The sequence below is a fragment of the Manis pentadactyla genome, chromosome 9 (genome assembly GCF_030020395.1).
Source record: "Manis pentadactyla isolate mManPen7 chromosome 9, mManPen7.hap1, whole genome shotgun sequence".
Lineage (NCBI taxonomy): Eukaryota > Metazoa > Chordata > Mammalia > Pholidota > Manidae > Manis > Manis pentadactyla.
Window position 1 is genome coordinate 125,717,264 of NC_080027.1, and position 23,714 is coordinate 125,740,977.

The 23,714-nt window shown below is 58.8% G+C and overlaps 1 protein-coding gene across 1 annotated transcript in view; it reads right to left on the reverse strand.

The window, feature by feature from the left end:
* Positions 1–255: 255 nt before the first annotated feature.
* Positions 256–23,714, reverse strand: part of PKP1 (plakophilin 1) — a 44,542-nt gene continuing 21,083 nt past the window's right edge. The window contains exons 3-14 of the mRNA XM_036909493.2: positions 16,205–16,581; positions 13,880–14,024; positions 12,777–12,984; positions 11,828–11,993; positions 10,514–10,628; positions 8,777–8,932; positions 7,878–8,054; positions 6,560–6,713; positions 6,099–6,285; positions 5,482–5,566; positions 3,951–4,057; positions 256–2,796 (exon numbers count right to left, since the gene is read on the reverse strand). Coding sequence (XP_036765388.1) covers positions 3,983–4,057; positions 5,482–5,566; positions 6,099–6,285; positions 6,560–6,713; positions 7,878–8,054; positions 8,777–8,932; positions 10,514–10,628; positions 11,828–11,993; positions 12,777–12,984; positions 13,880–14,024; positions 16,205–16,581 — 1,845 coding nt within the window. The 3' untranslated portion in view covers positions 256–2,796; positions 3,951–3,982. The remainder of the gene's footprint in view (positions 2,797–3,950; positions 4,058–5,481; positions 5,567–6,098; positions 6,286–6,559; positions 6,714–7,877; positions 8,055–8,776; positions 8,933–10,513; positions 10,629–11,827; positions 11,994–12,776; positions 12,985–13,879; positions 14,025–16,204; positions 16,582–23,714) is intronic.

A 23,714-nucleotide genomic window follows, 5' to 3' on the forward strand; every position in this document is an offset into this window, starting at 1 on the left:
TTTTCCCTTTACAAGCAGTGTGACATGGCCTTATTTGTTCCCTGCCTGAGCCTCAGTTTACTTCTGGCATCAGGGAGCTCCCATGTGGGTGACACGTGCCCACGCCAAGCAGGAGTCTTTGAGTGGTGGTGCCCCCACCCCCAGGAGGCGCTCTCAACCCTGCCAGGCACAGGGTCAGTAAGGGTGATCCTGGAAGAGAGTGGGCAGCTCTTCATTTGTCGATGGCACCCCAAATAATCCACTTCTTGGAAAAGGTCAAAGAAACACTAGCAATTTATTGATTTCCTATAGTTCCAAAAAAGCAAATACATAGCATATCACACAGGGACACTGGGCGCGGCCAGCACGGCTCTTAGACAGACACAGAGGATGGGCTCCAGGCACCGCGCAGCATCCCCTGGCCACAGCCATCCCACCCCTCAGCCGGGCAGGGTGGACGGGAGGGGGCACCCCTGCCTGCCGAGTTCCTGGGAGAAGGGGGCACCTGTGCTGCTGGTCTGACCCCACTGGGCAGGCTGCTGTGGCCAATGACTGGATCTGTCTCAGGCACAGCTGGGGGTTAGGGCAGTGGTCTGTGCAATTCCTCATTTGGCCCCTCATTGGAGCATCTTGTTTGGAGGGCCAACCCTGGTAGTCTGAGGCCAATGTGGGCTTAAAATACAGAGACAGACCTTGGCTTGGGCAGCCTGGTAAGCCCCTTACTCCCTTTCTCTAGGAAACGCATCCTCAGGCCCCTCTCAGGTTTGCCTCTTCCAAAGTGGCAGGCGTGGGTCAGAGGTCTGGGTGACAAGCCCTGGGACCTGGCCTGAGAGGGCGCGAGAGGTCACTGAAGTCAGGCCTGTCCACCTCGGCCAAGGGGCCTGCAAAGCCGCCACCTTCCCCAGGGCAGAGGGCTGGGCCCACCTGGCTCTTCACTCTGGCTGTGCTCTGCTTTGCCCACCCAACTGTCCCGAGTGCTTATAACAGCGCCCGGCACATGTTGGTGTTTCTAAAAACCTTAAAAAAATACATACTTTTTAAAGAAATGCATTCCTCTGGGCCCTGATGACTGGCAGAGGAGTCATCTTGAAATCTATGTCCAGGACAGTCTGGTGGGACCAGGCCCCCAGGCAGGCCCTGAGGAGGGGGTGAGGCAGGAGGCGGGAGGATGCCACAGCCCCACAGCCCCGCGGGACGCCTGGCTAGGGGGCCTGTTAGCTCGTGGCTGGCCCGGCCCAGGCACAGCTGCCACCTCTCTTCATGGCGCATCTCTGGCCCTGAAAGGTGTTTTCCAGTTCGGAGTGCTGGGGGAAGAAGGGGGGCTGGACTGGGGGTAGTACAGAGGGGTAGGAGACTTGGGAGGAGGTTGGGGGGCTGAGGAGCAAGGGAGACAGGGTATGGACCAGGCAGCGACCTCCTTCTAACACCGCTGATGGCAACGCGGCCAGTGGAGGCTGACGGGAGAGCTTGGGAACCCTCCGTTCCGCCTGTCTTACAGTGTATACCGAGGGCTATTTACAGGAGGCCCTTCTGCTTCTCCTGATCTGAAATGCACAAGAATCAGGGGCCAGGGCTGTGGCTGGTGCCCCTCACGGACCTCTTCTAACACATGCCAGGGTGAGACAGGACGGCTGTGGCTCAGGGGAAGGTGGGGACAGCCGGGGCTGGGGTGTGGGCTCGCTGCCGCCCCTGATGTCACAGCTACTCTCCTGGTCTATCCAAATTCTCGTCAAGTCTCCTGGGACCCCAAACACTCCTTCACTTGAGTCTCAGTAGGCAGGCAGGGAAGTGTCCTCTTGGTTAATTTCCAGATGGCCCCTGTCCCACTGGAGGCTGGGGCAGGTCCTTGCTCAGCCCCAGCCTGACTCCCACTCCACTGGGATAATGAAGATTGAACAGCCATTTGGAACTTGGCCTTGAGCAACATTTCACCTTTCCTCCTGCCGCAGGCAGGTTACAAGCCCTTGAAGGCACGGGCTTTCTGCTGAGCCTGCTCTGATGGTACACAGCCCAGGAGAATGGACAGGCCCCTCTCTCTGTCTCCTACTCTTCTGGGACAGACTTCTTAGAGCAAAGCAAGCCAGACTGTCCCTGCCCATCTTCTGGAGCCCCACCTCTGCCCAGCCCTAGTCCTTGTCCTTGTGGCATTGTGGGAAGGGCAGCCTATTGGACTAGATTTTCCTGTGAGATACCGTGAACCTCAGTATCCATTGCCAGCCTCCCTTCCTACACGGCCACCTCTTCAGAGGGGAGGTTAGCCCCGGCCCGGGTTACTCGCCCCTCCTGCCTCGTCCTCGGGGGTCAGTCCCCCTGCAGACTCCTCATGGGCCTGACTCCAGGCAGGGACCCTGCCCTGGCACAAAACACTTCAGGACCTCCGGGCAGCTAAGCAAAAGCACCGTACTTGCCTGTCAGTAAGAAACACGGGGAGTCCTTTTACCACCCATGAGCTGCAATAAAATATCGGATCTAGCTTTTTGCAGTCTGTGGTCATGCTTTTAGGTGCTCATGCACACACGTGCATGCACACACACATTATACACACACACACATATATATATACCATTTCGTAGCGAAAGAAGTATTGACATCAGACATAAACCCCTTTAACTCAAGAAAGTCCCCCCCCACCCTCCCCCAACCCCTATCGCCTGCCAGTTCCCCCAAGGAAAAAAAAAGGAATCTAAAAATATTTCCATCATCCATAGTTTTCAGGTTTGTTCTCAGTTGCATTTGAACTTTTCCAAATACTGCACATGGTGGACAGAATAACCCCTCCAGCAAGGCCTGAGGTCTTCTCAGTGGGTCATGTCGCTTCTGGAAAAGAAGTCCTCCAGTCAGCACCGAGAGGGCGGCAGGCCCACCAGCAGCTGGGGCCAGCACTTCGCCCCCTTCCCGCCCCAGCACACGGACACAGGCTCACCCTTGACACATTCATGGCTTGTTCCTACCCTCAGAGCTTATCGGCTTTGTGCCCCAGCCGCCATGCCTGCCCTGGGCTGCCACCACGGAGCCCAGCACTGAGCATCTAGACTGTGCTCTCTCCTTTCCCTCGTGTTCTTGAAGCTCATCTGCCAGGAGACGGTGTCTGAAGTCTTCCTTAGTCTCTATCTGGATCAAAGTCACAGCTCCCCTCCCTTCCAGACCCTCCGCAGGTGCTGGGGTGCTGGCAGGTAGCTGGGGCACTAACAAGTCCCCTTCAGCTCAGGAGATCCTGTCCTCATCCCTGGCTCTTTGCAGACGGCTCCGCGCCAGGGCCACCTCTGGTGACGCTCTCTAGGATTGCTGATGTAAGTGTGATGACCTACGTGTGGCCCTTGGCTCACTTGCATCAGAAACACTTTGGATGCTTGTTTAAAAATGAATTTTCCACTCCAGAGCCACTGAGTCAGAGCTGCTGGGGCAGCACCAGGGGTGGGCTTTGTAGCCAGCAGGTGATTCTAATGAAAGCTAAGACTTGCACTCCTTTGTCATAGATTTTGGCTCTGAGGTTTTTGTCCCTAGAGTCATCAGCTAGAAATAAGCTTGTCCTCTCTAGGATGTGCAGAGACTGGAAAGTGGATTATAAAAGGTGAGACAGTGAGCTGTAGGTGCCCAAGCCCGGAATGACAGATGATAGCACTGCAGAGGGACCATTCACACTGTAATCCACGGAATGGCGGGCCTGGGCTGTGTAGTGTGCCACACACACAGCTGTACTCCGTAGCTGTGCCTGGACCTCTGGCCTGCTGACCCCACCAGGACATTGCACACCCCTGATATCATGCGGTGGGCCAGCTCCTGCACTCAGACCAAGAGTCCTCACAGCCGTCCTCACAGCCCTTGTGTCGGCCAGAGCCAGGCTGACTCCCAGACCACAGGATGCTTCTGCGTCCTTGGGGAGCACAGGCCTGGCCCCTCCCTCTGAGGCTGGCTGAGGCTGCTGCACACATCCTGGAGGGCCCCTCGCCCGTGGGTGGGGCAGTTCTTACCTGCAAGCTGACCTTGCTCGAGTGGCCTTTTCCTAGAACCGGGAGGTGAAGTTCCTGAGGCTGTTGGCCCCGGCTAAGGTCCCCAGCATGCTCCTATCGAAACCTTGCTACAGGGGAGAAGCAGCAACCATGTGAAATACCATTCTTTGGGAAGAAACGGCCCCTCCAGAGCATGCACAGGCGTGAACCATGGCCCTTTGGGCACATTATGTACACGGTCAGGGCTAAAACTGGCCTCGTTAGACGTGCAACCAAATGTAAGGCCATTCCTATCCCTGAGTTAGTGAAGTGGGCCTGGGCTTCCAGCAGCTCACTTGGGGTATTTGCACACCCCTGCTCAAGGCAGGACGAGCGGAGCTAGTCCTGATTCTTTTGACAACAACCAGGATCAGACTAGAAAAGCTGTCAGTTGTTCTTGCCTCTGAATGTCCCTATTTTTTAAAATCCTGACAAAAGCTCTTGGCAGGGAGGATGTTTTCAACACCGGAGCCAGGGCTGGCACTGGTCGTGAGGAGCCGCTGCCCTCCCTCGGCAGCCCCCCAGTCCCCCAGGTCCCAGTGGATGGAGTCTTGTCTTTGTTTTTCTCCTAGCATACAGCAGGTGCTCAACAAGTGCTCTGGAGTAAATGAGCACCGCAGAAGGGGCCCCTGGTGCCAGCCCTGAGCTCTGAGAGCCCCATCAGCTCTCGCTGGGCTGTAGGAACATGAGGGACCCAGGATGGCAGGAGGTCCCAAGTCCCAGTCCTGCTGGGTCTGGGCAAGTACCCCATGCCATTGGCTTCCTCCCTGCAGATTTCTCGCTCTCTTCTGCTGCATGTGGCTGTATTTGGTGGGAAGGCCCAGGAGTGAGATGTCCTGGGTCACAGCCCTGTTCCTGCCCTGACTCACTGAATCATGGTGAACTCCTGGGTCCCTGACTCCTACTCAGCAGGACGGACATAAGCCACACGGCCTGCCTCACCATGGCTGTGGCAGCCCGGTGATAGGAGGGTGTGCAGGCACTGTGGGGACAGAAGCACTGGCCTAGCCACGGAACGGCTGTTGTCAATGACAACAGGCAGGAGCGGGATGGAACCCCTTCCTCAAAGCCCCCCGTGGTCTCCTGGTGCCGAAGGCAAACTCCTCAAGTCTTCAGTCTGAAGTTAAAGGGGGTTTGCGATCTAGCCCAGCACTGCCCTTCCAGCCAGAGTGTACCTGGTGCTCCCAAGTGAGTTTTGTGCCTTTTGTCCACCCTGCTTTTCAGTTTGCTCCTAACGAATCCCACCCCAGGCCTCTCACACATTCCTTGATTGCCTCTGCCCTCCAGGAGCTCAGCAGCTGCTGAGATCCCAGAGCCTAGAGATTGTTCAGAGCATTGATCATACTCGTCATGCACATTTGTCTCTCGACTCTGTCCTGAGCGTGACTCAGTCTCCCTGCACTGGGTGGGCCAGGCCATTCTGCCTTTCCTTGGTCTGTCTGGACTGGATTCAGTTCAAGAAAGTACCAGAAAGCCTGACCGGTAGGGAGGGCCTGATGGTGTGGATGCTTACCTGTCTGAGGACACTCTGCAGCTCCTTGCTGGACCACATGTCAGACAGGAGGAGCCGGGCAGCGTCTGCAGCCTTGGGGGAGGCACTGGGCGGGTGGGGTGGGAAGTTCATTCGTGGGGTGAGACTCTGGGAGGCGTGAGGACGGGCCCCTCCTTCCTTCCATCCTCACCTCCAGGTCTTGGAGATGTGTGGAAGCCCCCAAGGAGACCCCTGGGCCGGGCTCTCTACACAGTGGGCACCCCCCCATCCCCACCCCTCCATCCCGGAAGGCTCCTGGGGGCCCCTGCAGGGGAGTGTGCTCCCATTCTGGTCCCCTGGCCCTCGTCCTGGAGCGGAGAGCCCGTGGAGAGGAATGCGGCTCCCGTGCAGCTGGGCCAGCTGCTCCCTGCCTCTGGCGGCTCCCTGGGGTCCCCTGGCCGAGAGGTGCATGCCCTTGGCCCCTCTGTGCAGCCCTGAGGCCTGGCTGCCAGCTGCTTGGCCCCCAGCCCTCCTGGCTTCTGGAACCTCTGCCTGCAGCCTCCTCCCGCCGGGCTCCCTGCCCCGCACTGAGTGTGGGGAGGGGCTGGGCGGTGGGCAAGGGGTGGGGAGGGGCTGGGCGGTGGGCGAGGGTGCCGCACCTGCTGCGACACAGGTTGATGACATTGTTGACCATGCTGCTGGAGAAGTGCTGCCTGGCCGCCTGTGGCTGGGAGGCCATCAGGTTCCTCACGGTGTAGCAGGCCGAGGACAGGATGTCCTCCGAGTTGGTGGTGTTGCCAGTGTGACTGGTGAGCAGCCTGGTCACCTCCGGGAACACCTGGTTCCCTGGGAGAGAAAGGAATGGAGGGTGAGGGTCAGCGGGAAGCAGGGGCTGAGGGTTCCCTCTGGGCACAGTCCTGGGCTGCCCCCGGCCAGGAGGCCCCCCAGCTCCATTTCAGCTCCAACTCAGGGCTCGGGACCCGGTGGACCTCTGCACAGGGAGGCCAGGGAGTAGGTAGAGGGTGGCCTTCCAGCAGGCTTGGGAAAGTGGGGGACCTGACAAGCCCCATCTGGAGTGGGAGGAGAGAAGGGGCGGCCCGAGGCAGCGGAGGGCGCTTACCCATGGCCCTGTGAAGCGCGGGGTGGCGGGACATGTTGCTCAGGAGGGAGGCCCCGGACCGCACCACGTCGGAGTTGCCGGACTGCAGCAGACGAGCGATCTGTGGCAGGCCCTTTTCCTTGAGCCCGATCAGCTGGCTCATGCCGCTGGACATCTGAGGAGGGGGACCAGTGAGGACCTCCCCACGTGCCATGGCAGGAGAGGGCAGGTAACCCCAAACACAGAAACCCCAGAACTGTTTCTCTTTCACGTCGAGATACCAGCAAAGACAGCCACACATTGGCTCACACCAAAAGCTACAGAGCAGCCAGGCAGTGACCCCCCACCTTTCCTGACCCGGCCGGCATCCCGGGGTCTGCCCGGAGCCCAGCCGGGTGCCAGGAGGGGAGGCTCAGTGCCCTCACTCAGTGCCACCACTTGCCCCAGCCGTGCCTCCTTACATTTCCCAGCAGAATCTGCTCACGTGAAACCACATGGTTGAGGATATTTGTCAATTAGGGAAGCACAGTCCTTCTTAATTCCTACTCTGAAGAATTCAATACTTATGTGTTGAGCACTTGCCCAAGACAAAGATGGGTAAGAAAGGGTCTGTGCTCACATGAAGATACAATCCAGGTACCCTGGAAGCCGGTCAGCTCATCCGGGCCTCTAGCGACAAAGCCCTCCTGGCTGTAATCCGGTCCAGGCTGGTTTGGGGACCCCAGCCCCACCCGCTCACAGTCAGGAAGTTTCTTCTTGACCCTCCTCCCCCATCTCCTGCTGCCACCTGACTCCCTTTGTCCTAAGGGAAGATGGGGGTTGGCGACTGCCTCCCCCGTCTAAATGCTTTTGGTCGCAAACAGGCCTCCTAGGGCTCCATCACCTTCCATCCTGTCCACCAGACAAGGGGATTTGGTCGCGGCATCTCTGCTGGACCTGCCCATGCCCCAGACCCTCTATTTTTATCTCTGTCAGTTCAACAAACAGGAGACTCCTCTTGCTACAAACACACCCTCATCCCTGCCCCCCACCCGAGGCAGGGGGCCAGGAGTCACGAGGCAAAGGGGCTTCTGTGGGCACAGGCAGAATCCAGCAGGAGGGGGTTCGCCCACTATATGCCACCTGGGAGTTCCCAGAGGGCTGGGCCATTTCCCTCACCATGTCCCCAGTGCCCAGCCCAGAGCCTAGCACACACCAGACCCTCTATTCGTGTTTGCAAACAAGGTCCGAAGCCCACACACCCAGACAGGGGACAGGCTTGTGGGAAGGCAGGGGGCAGAGCCTGGACCGCGACCTGGGGAGACAGGGGTCGGGGATTCGCGGGGTGGGGGGGCCTCACCAGCCCCTTGCTGGCAGTCAGGTTCTGCAGGGCGCCGGCGCAGGCCTCCAGGGTGGCATCTTTCTTGCTCTTGCCCATGAGGTTCAGGTAGGTGCGGATAGCATCTGAGTGGTACAGCCAGTTGCTGCCCTTGGGGTTGGCCTCCTCCTCGGGAAGGGGGCAGTCATAGTTGTTGTTCTGAGGACAAAGGGCAGGTCAATAGGGAGCATGGTGAGGGGGCCCAGCTGAGCATTCTCCCCCCACCTGCCCTCCTAACCCAAGGGGCAGAGTTCCCGGGTGGACCAGCCTGAGGAAGTGCCTGCCTGCTGGGCCCCTTTCCTCACTGCGGCATGAGGGACCCGCCACGGTGGCCGGGGCTCTGTCCAGGGAGGAGGCGCACATTCTCAGTATCTGGGGAAGTGTGCTCCAGGCCAGCCGCTGCCCAGCCTCCCAGCTGTGTGGGGCTGCATTTGGGCCTCACACCCTGAAGCTTCCTCCCCTCCCAGAGTCAGACCCCGAGCAGACAGGGACCGTCCCCGCTGTTGCTTCCGCAGCCAAGCCCCTCCACAGCATGGCTCTGCTTCTGGGAAAACCTGGGAGGGTCAGGAGGCAGTGGGAACCTGGCCAGAGGTGGGGTAGAGCCCTGGCTACCCCAAGCCTCAAGGTCAGGGAGAAGATGTCCATTACATAGTCAGAGGGAGCGAGGCTGCAAACAGTGGGGGGGGGGCCTCTAACTCCTGAGGCGGCCTCAGCTCCTCCCAAGGACCCAGACCCCATTTGTGTGCAAGCAGGGTGCCCTGTACCCAGCCCCCATGTGCCACGGGTCCCAAGGCCACGGCTTTGATGCAGGGCGGGAGAGGCAGGCAGGCCCGGTGGGGTGCTGGAGGGCAGGGCCTGGCCCTGCAGGCGAGGGTGCTCACCATCATCTTGTCGCTCTTGTTGCTGAAGCAGCCGGTGGAGGACTTGTCCGTGTAGGCGTTGCGGGTGTTGTACTCCAGCTGGCGGTAGCGGGTGGGCACCTCGGCGTCCAGGCGGTAGGACAGGTTGTGCAAGATGCACATGCAGTTCTCCACAGACTGGGGCCAAGCAGAAGCACGGCCCTGAGCCTCTGCCCGGCCCCTGCCCTCACCGAGGAGCCCGGGCGGGAGCAGCACAGCCACCCGCCCATGTGAGGGGACCTCCCAGGGACCCCTCCCGGGCCCTGCACTTGAAGCTGGTTCTGTCGTGTCCTAGCCATGTGAACTCGAGTGAATTGCTTCACCTTTCTGGGCCTCAGTCTCCTCAGCTGTAAAATGGTACTGAAGTCGCCTCTTCCCTGGGCCATTGGGAAGGTTACACGTGGAAAGTACCCATCAGGGGCCTGGCACATCATTGGGCCCGCCAGACGGTGGCTGCTGTTTCTGCTGCGGCAGCCTGTGTGCCAGGGGCCCCATGGGGCCACGGAAGGACATGCTTTCTGTCCTGGTACACACTCCTTTGGGAGCAGCCCTGACACCTTCAGGTTCAGACCCACCCCCGAGCCCCAGCCAGTCCCTCTTTCCACAGCTGCTCCTCAGCCTCCCTTTCCAAAGGTGCTAATGGCCCCCAGGGCCACAGGCCGGTGAGGCGGGGACCAGTCCTGCTCAGTGGCAGCTGCCCTTAGGGCTCCTGCAGGTCCGGGGCAGCTGACTGCCCTCCCAAGGGTGTTCCACCCCGCTCGGGGGGAGGCAATCTGGCTGCCAGGGTCCAGGGTCACACAGGTGTGGGGGACGTTCCATCCGGAGCAGAAAAGCACCATGCCACTGGGTCCTGGCTGAGCAGCTGAGTGACAGGCTCTCTCCTGAGGCCAGTGGAGGGAGTGGGGCACAAAGATCCCTCTGCAGCAAAACCGTGTGCAGACCCAGGTGCCCCTGATGCCCGGCCAGTGCCCTGGTTGCCTGGGGGCCACAGGACCTTGCCGCTCTCCCGGGTCATTGTCCCACTCTGGGGGAAATAACTCAGCCTTCAGTTTCTCTTTCCTCCGTGATTTTTCCTGTCTGTCTGTCTGTCTGTGCGGGTGTACCCAAAAGCCCAGAGGGCACGGGAGGGTGCTTTTGCCAAGGGCCTTTCTGGGAGGCAGTGGGAAGACAGTGTGGCACAGGGAGGACGCCGAGGCCCTGGAGCAGCGCTGTGGATTTCTCAGGCTGCCGGCAGGGCTCAGCCCTGCTAACGACAGCAGCAGGCGCTCACGGGGCGCTCTCTGTGCCAGGCGCTATTCTTCTTGTTTTGCTTATGAACTAATTGAATCCTTAAACTGACCCATGAGGGAAACTGATGATGATTATCTCCATTTGAGCAAGGTGTGAATGGAGGAACAGAGAGACCATGGAAGCACCTGCATCCACAAAGCTGCTGGTGGGGGAGAAAGGGTCTGCCTCTGGAGCCCGCCCCTGGAACCGCCTCCCCGGGAAGGTCGGAGACCTCTGCACCCAGACACCACCTCCACAGGCCAGTCCCTGGGCTCCTGTCGCCAGACTGCACCTTAAAGATCCCCAGAAAGCCAAGACCTGCCTCACGGGGTCTGGGTGAGTAAGAGGGCAGGACCTGGAGTCCAGGGTGCCGTGCTCACTGGCAGAAGAGGGGCCCTGGGCCTCGCAGCTCTGGACAGAGGAGGCCTGGAGGTGGGGCCGCACTCTCACCTTGTCGTCGCAGCGGCTGGCTGCCACGCAGTTCTGGACATAGGCCATGAGGGAGTCGATGAGTCCCGTGTAGTTTCTCATGGTCTGGCGGCCGGCGGTGGCTGAGCTCAGGTTCCTGAGGTGGAGGACAGAGCGGGCGGGGGGGTGCAGGGGGAAGGGGGTGCCGGGGAGAGCAGGTGGGGACGCAGGGGAAGGGGTGAGATTGGAGGTTTGAGAGGTGAAGAAGAGGGGAGAAATGCAGAAGGGAAAGGAAATGAGCAAGAAAGGAAGAGAGAAAAATCAGTCTGCCCAGCCTCGCTGGAATGGCGTTTTGCTTCAACTCAGTTCTTTTCACGCTTCCGTCTGCCCACCTGGCCCCCTGGCCTGTTACTTTTTTGACTGTCTGGCTCCAGCGCAGCCCGAGGCAGCCACCCTGCCGCTGGTGGGCGCCTGCGGAGGCGGGAGGGGAGCTGGGGCCAGGCGTGGGTGGGGAATGGACCAGGGGGGCTGGGCTGGGGGCCAGGTGCGCCTCCCCAGGGAAGCTGTGTTCTGGCCCCACGGAGGGTTTGTTCCCAAGCAGCCTGGGGCAGGGGGTGTGCAGCTGCTCCTGCTCCTGGCAGCCCTGTGGCCCCATGGAGTCCTTAATTACCCTGGCTGTTCATCTCCCCAGCCTCCCTGCTCCCTGGAGGCTGGCAGGGAAGAGCTCAAGCTGAGACACAGAAGCGCATACCAACTGCACCCCTCATTCTGGGGCTTCCGAGAGTTGGGGAAGATAAAGCCCATTAGAGCAGTGGGGCAGATCCCCTTCGGGGTCCCACTGCTCCAACCCATGCCAGCACCCACCCTCCACTCTCCTGGAATGAGCACACAGGTCCCTCAGCCAATAGCCCCCTGGCAGGGGACTCAGGAAGCTGGGCAAAGCAGTGCCATCTTCACGCCAGCAAATATGGCCAATAGTTTTAGCACCACAGCTGGGAAGTGACTCATTAGGAGCCGACCAGACTTTTGTCTAAAGGAACGCTCCTCAAGACGGTAGGAGAAATGCCTGTTTTGGGGGGTGAAGGAGGGGAAATGCTGGGGCCAGTTTGGATTTCCAGATCTAGGCATTTCCACTCTTAGATTCCTAACTAAGTCTACTGGGGTCCATCCAAGGAGGCTGTGGGGTCCTGAGCCTTATCCATATCCAGAGAAGTTAGGAATGCCGGGCCCCCACTGAGGGCCAATGCCAGGCTGTACATTATGTTCTCCACTCTGGCGGAGTCTTGGCTGAGATGGGGCTGCCTGGGGAGCGTCCCAAGGCTGGGTGAAAGGAACCCGTGGCGCCCTTTCGCTCACCTCAGGCAGCCTGTGGCATTGAAGAAGACCTCAGGGTCCACGGGTTCCCGGCACACGTTGCTGTTGCCGGAGAAGGGGATGATGACGCGGTCGGCCAGCACAGGCAGGGCATCCATGATGAGCTCCTCCTTCAGTTCATCCGTAGAAGACAGGTTCCAGAGCAGCCCTGGGGGTTGGAGACAGTCACCCAATACATGCCACACTCAGGAAGACCCCAGGGACCAAGGTCCCACCCCCAGCCCACTCTGGCCAAGGCGCCTACGGAAACGGCCCCTTCCAGGTAGGCTGGTCTATCAAATCTATTGTGTGATTGTTTCGTGAGCCCTTTCCCAATGTCTCAATTAGATGCAGATTCTCTGAGGGCAGGGAGCGTCTGCAGCTCTCTGTCTAGATCAAAATGATGCACAGGGAAAGTGATCAAAAAACACGTGATGCATGCTGACTTTTAATGTAAATTTGAGCATGCATATCATCCTGTGTTTTCTACTTTCTACCTGAAAGTCATTCCAGAAATACTTAGCGTTGTTACTCGTTACATCATCTCATCTTTTCAGTCCAGTTTGAGGGCTTCAGAGGGATGTCAGTACTTAGCATATGTTTTGGACACAGCGTGGGTGCTTAGGACTTGTTAGCTCCCACACCCATCTTCACCTGTAAATCCCAGGTCTGCTGAATATGCATCTTGCCTGGTTAGCAGCCTTCCACCATTTGCTCTCCATCCTCAGAAACACCTTGGTGTCTTGCGGGTATGCACGACACCTAGGGTCACCACCTGGGCACTGCTAACCTGGCCAAGGCCAGTACCACAGAGCTTCGAGGATATTAGCCTGAGGTTGAATCTGCACCACTCTGCCCTGACCCAGCCTGGAGGTCCCGCCCCACTCCGTCTCTTGGGGCTGCAGCCGGCAGTCTAGCTCCTCACCCAGCGATCGTGACCCGGGCTCCCTACCTGTCAGTTGTTTCTGGATCTCGCTGCTCCCAGTTCTCCGCAGAAGGGTGACAGCCTCGCGGATCCCGTTCTGCCTCCGGGTCTCCAGCTTGTTCGTGGTGCTCCGGAACACCAGGTTACGCAGGGCCCCGGCTGCGGCCTGCTGGACATTCTGGTTGGGGCTTCGGAGGAGGTCCACCAGCTTGCAGATGCCTCCCAGCTGATAGACCTGTTGGGGCGGGGTGCCAGGTCTCCTGGTCAAGATGGCGAGGCTGATCTAATGACTCTGCTCAGAGCAGTGTATTTCAGACCAAAGAGTCTGTTTTCAGTTCAGAAACATCCAAGCCAACCAACGTAAATAAGCAGTGTGGAGTGATGGAAGGGACCAGACCGGGAGCTGAGACGGATCCAGACACGAGCCCCCCAGCACCCGGGTGGGAGACCCTCAGCGAGGTGCTCCTCCTGCCCGAGGGCTGCTCTCCTGCCCTGGAGTAGGTGCTGAGGGCAGGTGAGGCGATGGAGAGAAACACATTTCCAACTCCTGCAGCAGGATTTGACATAAAGGAGACCCGCCCACGGGAACTCTTTCTCCCACGGTAGGAGCTCTGGTGCGGGAATATCCTGAATCCTGGACTCCCCAGGAAATGCATTTACAGCATCCCACCCTTAGGCTGACCTGCAGAGCCCTGCAGGCATCCTCCCTCCCAGCTCAGCTTGGGAGGCATGAAGAAGCCCCGTTTCCCACCACAGATGATCCTAATATGGAGAGAGACAGAGACAGAGAGACAGAGAGACAGATGGAGAGAAAGAGGTGGGAGTGGTGACTAGAGGGTGGGAAATAATATTCTTAGTGGAATCTGAGAAGGGGGGTTTCTGTTGAACCCCTGGCTATCACTGATGTGTCTCTTTCGTGACCGCTGGAGGACACACACCTACTATTGCCCACTTAACCAGAGGGTTTTGCTCTACACAGAGATTAAGATGCCCAGTTCTGATCTTGGGCAATGCCAAGCACACTCCTTGCCCCAGGCAGCTGGGCAGGGTGAGAAGGCACCAGCTGCAGATGCCCCACCCATCTCCAAATGGGGCCAGCCCTCCGGGGAGGAAGGTGCGTAGCCAGCTACCTGCTGCTTGGCACACTCGTCCTGGAAGCAGGTGTGCTGGATGTAATAGGCCCCGATGGCCTGGCACTTCTCGTCCTGGGAGCTCAGGTACTGCACGGCCTTAGGGATGGTCAGCCCGCTGCACTCGATGTCCTCGCTGCAGATCCTGTGAGGAGCAGGTGGCGGGGGAAGGTCACAGGGCGGGCTGCAGTCCCGGGCCCACCTGGGGAGCACCCCTGGGGAGTGGTTCCTTCAGGAGAGGAGAAGGCTCCCCCCACGGTGGCCACTCGCTGTGATGAGGCCCTGGTCGTGGGTTAATATCCAAGTGGGGAGGTGACCTCTGCATGGAGGAGAAACTGTCCTACTCCCAAGGAAGCTCCCCATCCAAAATTTCGCACCCTTTTACCCGTTTAGCATCCTAAAACCCTGCTCACTGCGTGGTTCCCATCAGCAGCCTCTCCACCTGCAGTTTCAAGTTTAAACTGCTTACACTGACGTACAAGGGCATGAGTTAGGTTGAACTGTATGAAGTGGCTGATAGTCAACTTTTTTTGAGCCACGAAACTGGAAGCCTCATGTTTTAATCTAACAGTCTGGCTCTGCTGTGATCTCTCGCACCTTCCCAGCACCTAACAAAGCTGCCCCAGCACAACAGTGCTCTTTGCTGTGGCTCCGTCAGGGCTCAGACACGCCTGTGTCCTTCGTCCTCTCTACCCATGTGACCCGCGGGAGTCCCACACCTGTGACCCCTCCCGGGAAAAGGAGACCTCTCCTCTAGGAACCCCTGTGGCTCCCATGTGCTGACTTGCAGGCTGTCTTCTACCTGTCTGTGTCCTGCTTCCCAACAGAGGTGGCCTGCTCTCCAAGGGTGGGGGCAGCCCCTTCTGTGGCACCCAGCCCTTCCCCACTAGACATCTTCCCAGAATTTCTGGAGGGAGCCTGCTACTCATCTGTATTAGCCCCATGGCTTGTCATAGCAGATGCTCGATAAAATCTGCATCATTTCCCAACTCCATTCTGGAAAGATCACCCCAGGGCCAGAGGGCTCTGGTCTGGCATCAGTCATGCTCTGCTCTGCATTGAGAGGATGTCATGCAGCATCTGCCAGTCAAACAGCACCTCTAAAGGGCTTGCCACTCATCTGTTGTCCCCTCAGGGCCTCTGGTTTGGGATAAGCCAGGGCCTGATGTTGCCCCGATCAGTCTCCAGGGACTTTTCCAAGTCATCCTAAACATGCCTTACGACCTTCAGGTACTTAGGAGAATCCGGCTTTATGATGGGGCTCTGCTGTGGTAGAGCAGGTAGGTGCCAGGCTGCAGCATCAGCTGTGTGGCCATGGGCAAGCTACTTAACATCTCTGTGCTTTGTTTTCTTAGGAATTCTAGCACCTCCCTGGAAGGGGCTACAAGGATTGGAGATGAAGAGGGCAAAGCTCCTGGGTTAACGGGTTCATGTGCCACTCATGGTTGCATGTCCCACTCTTTCCACAGACCTTGAAGCATAACAGATGCTCAGTAAATGCGTGTCCAGGTCCCCGATAAATGAGTAAGTGATATTAGATGGTGATGAAGCACAGTTTGGGGGCTCACAGGCTCTGAGAGCTGGAGGGCAGGCCCAGTGTTCCTTGAGACATGGTGGCCATCTGTAAGCCATGCTTTACATCTGTGGCCCTTTACGGGACACCCCATGTCATCTTTCAACCCACTGGCTGGTGGTCCTTCAGCGTTTTACAGACAGGAGCTCTGCTCTGTTCCCTAGCACCAGATCTGGCCCTCAGTATGGAAGTCTCTTTGTCTTTTTGTCTTTCCTCCTACAAGAAGGAACACGGCTCCCTTTCCCCTGTCTACATCAGGGCGCATAATTCCTTTGCTCTTTCAGAACAAGGACACTGATTAACATACCTAAGACTACAGACTCCCAAACTCCGGCATGAATCACATCACCCTTGGAAGGGTCATTAAAACGTGCCTTGCTGGGTCCCTTCCCAAGGCTTCTGAGTCAGAAGGGCTGGGTGGGGCCTGAGAATTAGCATTTCTCACCAGTTCCCAGGTTATGCTGATGAGGCTAGCTGGAGGAACAAACTTTGAGAACCACTAGTCTAGCTAACCTCTAATTAGCCCGTCTCTGCTCATAACCTGTGACTCTTTAAAATCTACGCGCTCATCCATTTGTGTTAGTGTCGGGGTTCTGTCTGCCCTTCACGGTGAGGGCTTCTGAGCCCAGGAACTCCCTGAGGCAGGGGGCATGAACTCCCTGGGCAGAAGCTCTGGCCTCCCCGTCGACTGGCACTCCCTTGCTGATGGCAGTCGGGGATCTCCGCCGGGCCCCCGCCGAGGCGGCACTCACTTGGAGCTGGCCCTGGAGTGGCCGAAGGACAGTTCCTTGTTGCAGCACAGTGGGTCCTGCTTGGAAACGCAGGAGGGTGGGCGCACAGGGCACTTCTTGACCGGCTTCTGGCCGCTGCAGGTGCTGTAGAAGCTGTAGCGGCTCTGGGCGGTCTTGTGGCCCTTGCTGCTCAGCGTGCCCTTGCGCAAAGTGCCCCTCGGGTCGCAGTAGAGGTCGGGCTCGCTGCGGCTGGCTTTGATTTTCTGCATGAAGCAGATGTCGCTGCCTGCACCGGTGTTGCAGCTGCCCCGGGCGTAGTGCCGGCCCCAGTTCTCCATCTGGCTGTAGGAGCTGAAGCGCCTGTTGTCAGCTTCCCGCTTGAGGGTCCCGTTGTAGATCTGGCCAGAGAAAAGGAGAAACGCTCAGTCCGGTTTCCTGACGTGGGGCCCTGATCCAGACGGCCATGGGACACAGCTTGTGCCTGGCCCCGTAATAACACTCACAGGATCCCAGAAGGTTTGGAGTGCCATCTTAGCCACCCTCTGATATATTAGTTTTCAAACAGCAGGTTGTGACCCATTATGGATTATGAAATCAATTTAGCAGGTTGTGACTATCATTTCAAAAAAATAGGACAGAATAATATATACTGGAGTATGAAATTTCGCGGTGCAGTGTGGGTAGTAAAGACACGTGCCGTGTTGTGAAGCAGCATATGGGAACTGGGCTGCAGTGTAAAGTGCATTTCTTACTGTGGGTTGCCATCATAAACACTTGACAGCCCCTGGTCTGGTCCCACAAGGGCCAGGTCCAGCAGGGGAGTCAGAGGCTCAGAGAGGAGAGGGGCCTTCCAGTGTCACTCTGTGAGGGGTCCCTGAGCCCTTGCCCCTTGCCTGGTGTGAATTCCAACACCAGCAGCTTCTGACACAGCCAGCCTGCCTTGACCACTTGTACTCAGTGGGGGGGAAATTTCTCCTCTGCTGGCCCAGGACTGTTTTCCATTGTTACCTCTCTGCTAAGCAGCTCATTTGCCTCCCCTCTGCCAGGACAAGAAGTGGGTGGTACCAGGCCCTCTCGGAGAACCCCTCAAAGGACAACACTCCTACCCCTGGGCCTTCGTTATAGGGGTGTCTGCACGTGGAGGCAGGCCTGGGGGCTGCAAGCTCGGGCAGGGGTGGAGCTCCCGGGCTTTACAGCCAGGCTCGTAGTGGGGAGAGGCTGGCAAGGGTGTCCAGGGCTCAGTATGACCTCACCTGGGGTGTCAGCCTCCCTGGGAAGAGCCTGTGAAACCAGAGGCTTCGTGAGAATGAGCTCCAACATTCAGGAGGACTTTCCCAGGAGCTCACAGGCGGTGGGCTGCCTGCCTGGGCTTGTCCTCTGACTGGAGGATCTACTTCAAGCCTGACAAAATGTCTCCACAGGCACCGCCTTGGGGTCCACCTTTGTGGAGTGGGGGAGGGCCAAGCCCAGCAGCCAGGAGCCCGCCTACCCTGCCTGTGAGTGTGAGTGTGCACCAGGGAGCGGGGTCCTCGGGCACCTGGGGACTCGCCCCCCAACCCTTGCCTCGGCGAGGACCACTTTATCTCTGCAGGGAGAGTCCTGGAGTCCAGGGAAGACCCATGGGCCAAGCTCCCTCATAAGTGGCATCGAAAACTCAGAAGACACAAACTGCTAACCTTGGCAGTGTGCCCGTCTCTACCCACACACCCTCCGTGCACTCAGGCAGGCGCAGTTTTCTTCCCCAAAGCGGGGTGAACCAGCCTATCCCAAAGGTAACTGGTGTTGGGGAGGCATAGATGGACAGACAGTAACAGGCAGAGGGGAGAGGCATGGGGCAGCTTTCTCAGCACTTAAATGTGGAATCCGCACCCTACAGATTACATGCAAAATATGCAGTTAGGGTCCCACTGCTTCAGGCCCGCGGCCACACGCCTCTCACCTCCCTCTCAGGCGAGGGCGGTGACCCAGGCACTTCGGAGGGAAAGCTGAGCAATCCCCTGTGGCAGGCTAAGCTTTAAATGGAAATGTCACAAGGAACTCTCTTGTTCTCAGTAAATGACACTCCTGGACGTCATCCCAGAGACCTGATGCAGAGTCCAATCACTGCTTCTGGACCAAACCCAGAGAAACTGTGATCATGCTGATTAAGGCTGGCAGAGGCCTTGGGCGTTGCTCCCCTGTGCTGGGAAAGGCACAGGAGCCAGGCCTGCCAAGTCTCAGCAATGGTGAGCTGTCCACGGGGAATGGGCACTGGCAGTGCCTGCGGGGCAGGGGCCTGGCAGGGAAGGCAGAGACACCCCGTGGGACTGCATTTCCCAGTCCCCCATCAGGCATACCCCCGCGGCGTCACCCGCTCCTGGGAGCTGCACCCCACCCCCCCAGCTCCTGGTGTCAGGGCTGCGGGTGGGCTGTGCTGCCTGGTGGTGGCCGAGGACAGGTGCAGACAGGTCTGTCCCGTGACCATGACTCCTCCCTGTCACTCTGACAAGCAGGAGCAGAGAGTCCCGTCAGCCAGGTGCTGTCCTGCCCTAGTGCCGCAAGGGGACTGCGTTCCCCTCTGAGGCTCAGACGGGCGCCCGGCCCTCCCTGCACAGATGTCCTGTGACCTAGCTGAAGCCTGCCACCTTTCCCCCTTCTGCCCACTGGGGTGAGGTCTTGGGACTCCAGGCACACTCCTCCAGCCGGCCGGGCTGCCCACGGAGGGAGGCCCGGCGGCCGGGCACAGGCATGCTGCCTGGGTTCAGTCTTGGCTGTGGCGATCGTCCAATGGGTGGTCGTGGGCAAGTTGCTTAAAACCGGTGCACCTCAGTTTGTTCATCAGTACAGCTGGGAATATAACTGCACCCATGGTTGGGAGAATCCAGTGAATGTTAGGTCAGTGCGTGACATACATGTCTGCTCAGTAGGGCACTGCATCCCTCCAATGCTCAGTCTGGAGACAGGCTGGCTGCCTCTAGGGCCCGGCTGAGAGTTTTACATCCCCCCGGCCATACCTCAAGAAGCTACCAGGTTGCCACCTGAGGAGGATGAACCCAGGAAGCCCGGACAGCCCAGGAAGGGGGGTACACATGAGTATTCAGAGCCCCATGCCGGTCTCACCCTACAGCCATAGAACAGGCCTCACTAGTTTTCAGAACAGAGGAGCATGGTCCACCCACAAGAGGGACCCAGAGCACAGCCAGGCTTTGTGACAGAATGGCACAGTGTTCCTTTGTGGGGCACTGTCAGCACCTGGGCATTCTTCATTGTGAAGGATGCCCCAAGCATTGCGGGATGTCTACCGCCTCTGGCCCCCAGGACCTTACATGCCAGTGACACCTCCGTTTGCAGTCACTGGGACTAGCGAGAGCGCCCCTGTGTATTTCCAAACAGTCCCTTCCGGGTCCCCAGTGAGAAGCTGCAGCTGGAGAGAGGAACACACAGGTGGTGGGCACACGTGTGTCCACAGCAGGTGGGGGAGCTTCTGGCCAGTCATCGGCTGGCAGCACCTCCACTTTGAATACAAAGGACAGTGACTGACACACACACACACACACACACACACACACACACACACACACACACACACACACACACACACACCCGCCCGCCCACCCCCGTGTCTGGTTAGCTCATGCTTCGGGAAACTCCGACCTCCTGCTGGATGGTCCGTGGATCAGAACGTTCAGGGTCTAGAAACCCAGCGTCCTGGGGGCGGATCTGAGTCCTCAACCAGACAGCAGGTCGGGCTGGACAGTTAGGGGGAAGCGTGGGGTGTGTCCAGAGAGACATGTCTCTGACCAGTGGAGCTCCTGAGGGTCAGCACTTGGCACCGTCCTCCAAGGGGCCAGCTGGGCCGCTCTCAGCAAGGACGCCCTTCCAGCCGGGCCCTGCTGCACTCCGTGCTTCTGCTAATGACTCAGGTCTTGTGATTCACCCACCTTTCCTCTGTTCTCCCCCACCCCCTCTTGGAGAAGTGAGGTATTTTACCCCCTTCATCCGTGAATACCCCCCAGCCCCTCAGTGTGATCGCTTCTTATTCCTTCTCAAACCAGCGTGTTAGAGAGGCCAAGTCCTCCCTTTGTAGGAAAGGAAGCCAAGTCCCAGCGTGTGGCTAGACCAAAGCGCAGTCTGATAAGCCCAAGATCCAGGGCCTCGGAGAACCGAGCACCATCAGTTCCCCCGGCAAGTCCCATTCGGCCTAAAGACGCCCCCAGACTGGAAGAGCGCCCGTTTGCCCAAGGGCATCGCACAGGACAGTGACCGACTGTTCAGGAAGAGGCGGTGCCCCTTGCTCTTCCACCTGAGAACTGTTTTTGATTCCTCTCTTTCTGCTCGCACTGCCAGCACCGCAGCCCCGGCAATGCCAGTGCCCGCTGTCTGGAGCAGCCGCCCGCCTGGCCCCATAGGCCCATGCCCGCCTGCCGGGCCATCACCCTGACCTTCCTCAGACGAAGCTCTCACTAGCCCGCCTGCCTGAGAGCCCAGGTGTCTCTCTGTCACCTGCAGGCCAGTCCCACCAGCCCGGCCCCACGCTGCCCGCCCCGTCCCTCCTCCCCTCCCCAGCACACCCTGTGCTGCCCCGTGGCATCAGCCACATCAGGGCCCCCCCACCCGCGAGCTCCCACAGTCCCCCAGGCCCGTTCTCCCTCCCGCCAGCCCCACAGGCCTGCTTGGTCCCGACCCAGGGAGTTGCTCCCCGAGTTGGCTGTGCCCAGAGCCGGGCTTACTCTCTGTGCTCTTGTACGTTCCCTAGGTGCTAATGTCAGTTTCTGTCACTCGCCCCAGCTCTGGGGGACACAGATGCCCTTTCCTGAGCCTCGAGCGGGCCTGGGCTTGCAGCAAGTGCTTACTGAGGAGGGCTGGGCTTGCCACGTGGGTTTGTGCCAGGGATGGAGGGTTGGGCTGCCAGTTGGCACGGGGGTTTCCGTGGCCTCCGTGGGCACAGGGGACCTCAAGGACTAAGTGAGTGGCTGGGAAGGCAGGAGGCTTCCCCACGGGCCGGCCCGGCATGGGCTCAGGCTGTGATGGTCCAGGACACCTCCCTTCACCCTCAGCAGGTGGCCCGGCCCAGAGAGCTCTTGTCCGCCTCTGGCTGGCTGGAGCCAGGCGTGTGCGGGGCAGCCCAGGGTGAGAAGAGCGTCTGTGTCCCAGCTATTAGCCCGCTGGGAAGCCAAGCTTCTGCCAGCCAAGCGGGGCTGGCCAAACCGGCTCTCTGGGACGCGCCCTGCTCTGCCCTGCGGGTCACTCGCCAGCAAAGCGCCAGCAGGCCTGTCCTCAGCCGAGCATCTCCACGGCCTTCTCCTGGGAGCCAGGCTCACACACAGGTTCACGGGGTCCTCGTGCCTCCGGGCCTGGTAGGGTCTCTCCTAAGGAAAGACCCTGACTGGCGGTGCCTCAAGGACCGCCGCTGTCGTCTCCCTTGTCCGGGCTCCTCCCCACTCAGCGCCCCCTGAAGGCCCTTGTGCAGTAGGCAGCGCGGAGCAGCTCTTTCATCTCCCTGGGGTTTTGGTCGGGGCTGGGCACAGCCGGCCAGAGCAAGGCGACAGAGGGGCTGTCACAAGCGGTGCAGAAGCCTGGCCCCGCCCTCTCCGTGGTCAGAGGCCCGCGCCTCTCCCCGGGGTGGGGGGGGAAGGTGCTCAAGGCCCCAGGGGGCTGCTCCCGAGGTGGGAGGGTGGCTGCCTACTCAGCAGTCTGTGTCGGTGTGGAGCCCCGGGCCTGAGTCACCGGTGGGCCCGGGCAGGGGGAGCTCTGATTCCTGTCTCCTCCGGGTGCCGCTCTCTCCCCGGCTGGGATTGCGGTTCCACCCCACACTCGCTCCCCTTCCTTTCCCTGGCAGTTGAACTGTGTGGAGTGTGGAGTGCAGAGCCGTCCCAGCACTCAGAAGCCCTGACGTCAGGGCAAAGAGCAAGCCCGTGCCCCCCGCTGTGGAGTCCTTAAGGGCAGGGAGGAGTTGCCTCCTTGATTCTGGCACCAGCGGTGCCTACTCAGGGGGAACCCCAGTTTGCAAACTGAAAGACGATGGCCAGTGGGTGACCAGCTCCCTGCCTAGTCGGCCCAGAGAGACACAACAGAAATCTGAAACAGCGCAATGCAAACGTGCATCGTTTGTCACCTGAATTTTTAAAATGTAAAAAAATGGAAGTTTTGATGTCTGTCCTGGGAGTACAAATTTCACTGGAGATAGGGTTAATAGGTCAGAGTCCCTTATAACCTTCGACAGGTGGAAACTGTGAGCTGGCAGTGATCAGAGCAGGAGTGAGAAATGCTGTGGGTAATTGAGAACAAGCTTCCTAAAGCACCTAGGAAGCCACCTAGGAAAGAGCCTATCAAACCTCAGGCTGTGGCACAGGGGTCCTTCCAAAAGTGCTGCCACCTCCAGGGAGGTCATGGCTCCTGGGAAAGGCACCTTGCGTTCTCGGGCTCCAGGCCCAGCTTCTTGTCAGTCTCTCAGGCCACTGTAGCTCCTGGCACTACTGGTGACCACGGGACAAAATGCCCTTGCATGCTGGCGCCTGGCTGAGGGCTGGCGCTCAGTGCCACCTGATGTCTGAGCTGGAAGAACTGCACCAGCCCCCAGCTCTGCCTTGGTACATTTTGCTCCCAGCTTAATCACTAAACTGTGTGAGGAAGTGAATTTTCTGACAACTCTTTACTTGCAACTCTCCCTCCATACCTGAGAGGCAGGTTTTTCTCAGGTCCTGACACCCAAGGGATAGGTTTGGGGAGCAAGAACATAAGGTTTCATATACAGACATTTCTGTTTCATTTTGGGAAGGAAACCCCTGACAGGTGTTTGCCACTTTGGATGCACTGCTCACAGGCCCAAGTGACAAAGGACCCCTGAACATCTGTCACCTATCTTCCATGGGCACAGACAAATCTGAGACACGGTCACCCTGCTTTCCAGAAGCCCCATGTTCCGTGGTTTGGATTCTGAACCCGGAGGCCAGCTCCACTGTCCCAGTGACAGTTCATGCTGGGGAGGGAGGAGGGAGGGCCTTATAAGGTCCCAGCGAGAAATAAGCTGTGGCATCTCAGAGGACGTGCCAGCTCCTGGAAGAGAATACTTGAGGGTCAGGAAGAACCCACGGGGCCAGGCGTGCTGGCAAGTCTGGGGAGGCTCCCTGAACCACCCTGGTGCGCTGAGCCAGGAAATGCATCCCCACCACAAGAAGTGGGCCAGAGACTGTGGGGTCGGAATGTTCTGAGGGGCAGATGCTCACTGGGCCCAAAAGAAGAGATCCTTGGAGACATCAATAGTGGAAGAAACCACTCCCATTCAAGAGATAGCCAAGACTTCCACGTGAATGGGGGGACAGTTGGCTGGACCCTCCAGGCCTTGCGGGGCTGATCTCCCCTTTGGAAGATGGCCTACGTAGGCACACATTCCCCTATGTACACCTTGAGCATATCATAAGCTCACCTTAGCAGGTATGGCACTTTACCATTTGCAAAAAGCCTCCCCCTTCTTCACCTGTGGAGACTCTGTCTCCTGCTGAACTGGAGATGTCAGGGCAGACAGCAGCACCTTTACACTCTCTGTGACTGC